The sequence below is a fragment of the Octopus bimaculoides genome, chromosome 30 (genome assembly GCF_001194135.2).
Source record: "Octopus bimaculoides isolate UCB-OBI-ISO-001 chromosome 30, ASM119413v2, whole genome shotgun sequence".
Lineage (NCBI taxonomy): Eukaryota > Metazoa > Mollusca > Cephalopoda > Octopoda > Octopodidae > Octopus > Octopus bimaculoides.
In genome coordinates, this window is record NC_069010.1 from 5,935,194 (window position 1) to 5,937,184 (window position 1,991).

At 36.4% G+C, this 1,991-nt stretch overlaps 1 protein-coding gene across 1 annotated transcript in view; it reads right to left on the reverse strand.

The window, feature by feature from the left end:
• LOC106881887 (probable ATP-dependent RNA helicase DHX37) overlaps positions 1-1,991 on the reverse strand; it is a 25,242-nt gene that overhangs the window by 15,492 nt on the left and 7,759 nt on the right. Inside the window, exons 3-5 of the mRNA XM_052978104.1 lie at positions 1,388-1,511; positions 1,129-1,213; positions 404-527 (exon numbers count right to left, since the gene is read on the reverse strand). Of these exons, the coding sequence (XP_052834064.1) occupies positions 404-527; positions 1,129-1,213; positions 1,388-1,511 (333 nt within the window). The remainder of the gene's footprint in view (positions 1-403; positions 528-1,128; positions 1,214-1,387; positions 1,512-1,991) is intronic.

Consider the following 1,991-nt stretch of genomic DNA (forward strand, 5'->3'; position numbering starts at 1 on the left):
GCATCTTGGGCAAGTGTCTTCTACTATAGCCTCGGGCCGACCAAAGCCTTGTGAGTGGATTTGGTAGACAGAAACTGAAAGAAGCCCGTCGTATATATATGTGTGTGTGTGTGCTTGTGTGTCTGTGTTTGTCCCCCTAGCATTGCTTGACAACCAATGCTGGTGTGTTTATGTCCCCGTCACTTAGCGGTTCGGCAAAAGAGATCGATAGAATAAGTACCAGGCTTACAAAGAATAAGTCCCGGGGTTGATTTGCTCGACTAAAGGCGGTGCTCCAGCATGGCCGCAGTCAAATGACTCAAACAAGTAAAAGAGTAAATGTTGGCCCAGTACCCCCTAATCCTTCAGCCACATGACATCTTCATGAAGGTGAAAACAAAACAAAATAAAATACACAAGGTACCTCAGTTGAGATATCAGCCATCACATCATCATCATCAACTTCTGCAAAGCCATCAGAGAGATCGACATCCCCTTCATTATCTTCCACTAATCCGACCTCTTTCTTCTCCGGATAAATGGAATAACTAAACAAAGAAAGCAGAAAAATAAAAGATTACTTACACAAGTCGGGAAGGGAGATAACAATAAGGCAAAAAGATACATACAAGTTGGCAAGGGAGGTAACAAGATAGGAGTTCAAATAATTGAAACCTAAATTTCTAAATGTTTTCTTAAAGCTTAGTGATCACTCTTCCCAACTATTCCCTCACACTCGTATTTAATGTGAGTTAGCTAGATACCTGCTCTAGTCCCTCTATCATACTTTAACCTCTCATCACTTGTCATAAAGCTACATTCTGCTGTATTACAACCCCACTCAAGTGTGTTGTCCTATACAGGACAGTGCTACTGACATTTATAGCCCCAGGAAGTGGTACTTAATTTATCGACAACCCTGAAAGGATAAAAAGCAAAGTTGACCTCAGCAGAATTTGAACTCGGAACGTAGCAGCAGACGAAGTACCACTAAGCATTTCGTCCAGCATGCTAATGTTTCTGCCAGCTCACCGCCTTACCATGATCAATATAATGAAGTTAACAGTGACTAAAGTAGTTGGAATTAGAGCAAAAGACAACCAACAAGTGACAAACCTGCAGGAAATAAAGAAACTCTTAACAACTCACTTGTTTAAACTAATGTCTGGAAGTTTCTCATTCTTTGTGTTCTTCGGTTTTTTTCGTTGAAGGAATTTTGGTTTCAAAGGCTTTTCTAATTAAAAAAAAAACAAGAAAAACATAATGCAATAAAATAAAGTATAAGCAAATTTAAAGCAACAAATGGATGGTTGAATCAGTAGAGCATCAGACAAAACTCAATGTGGTATTTGGTTAGGTCTCTTTTAGGATTGGATACTATACAGGACCCTGTTCTGAAAGATCTTACCTGTTTTACCAGAATTGTAGGGAAAACGGTGCTTCAAATAATGGCAGAGAGTTCGTACTTCCTGTTGACTGGTGACAAATATTAAAATGCCTCCTTCTGGCAGTTCAAGATGAATTTTACAAGCCTTGAAAATAGAAATTAAAGAAAAATTCAAATTATGATGAAAGATTAGGAAATAATTTATTTATTCTAAAACACCGAATAATGCTAATAGAATAGCAGGAACAGGATAAACTATCCATATTTTGGGATCTTTTTTAAAACGGGGGCCACATTTTTCATTAATGTTTTACGTAGTGTTTTTGGTACCGAAAGACTTTCAAACTTCGTATACTTATCTATTTTGTGTTATAGAACAGAAAAATATTTTTGTATTCGAATTTATTTCATGTAAAAAATTGTCTTATTTCGATAATTTCAACCAATCACTGACAAGTATTCAGTTGTTTACATTTACTCCTTTGGCTGATTAAGCCATAGCTTCGTTTTATTTGCTTTTTTCATTTTAAATTTGCTTTTTTCATTTTCTTTTTTTTTTTCTTTGTTTTATTTGCTTTTTTCTTTTTAAATTTGCTGTTTTACCCTAACCCTAACCCTATCACCG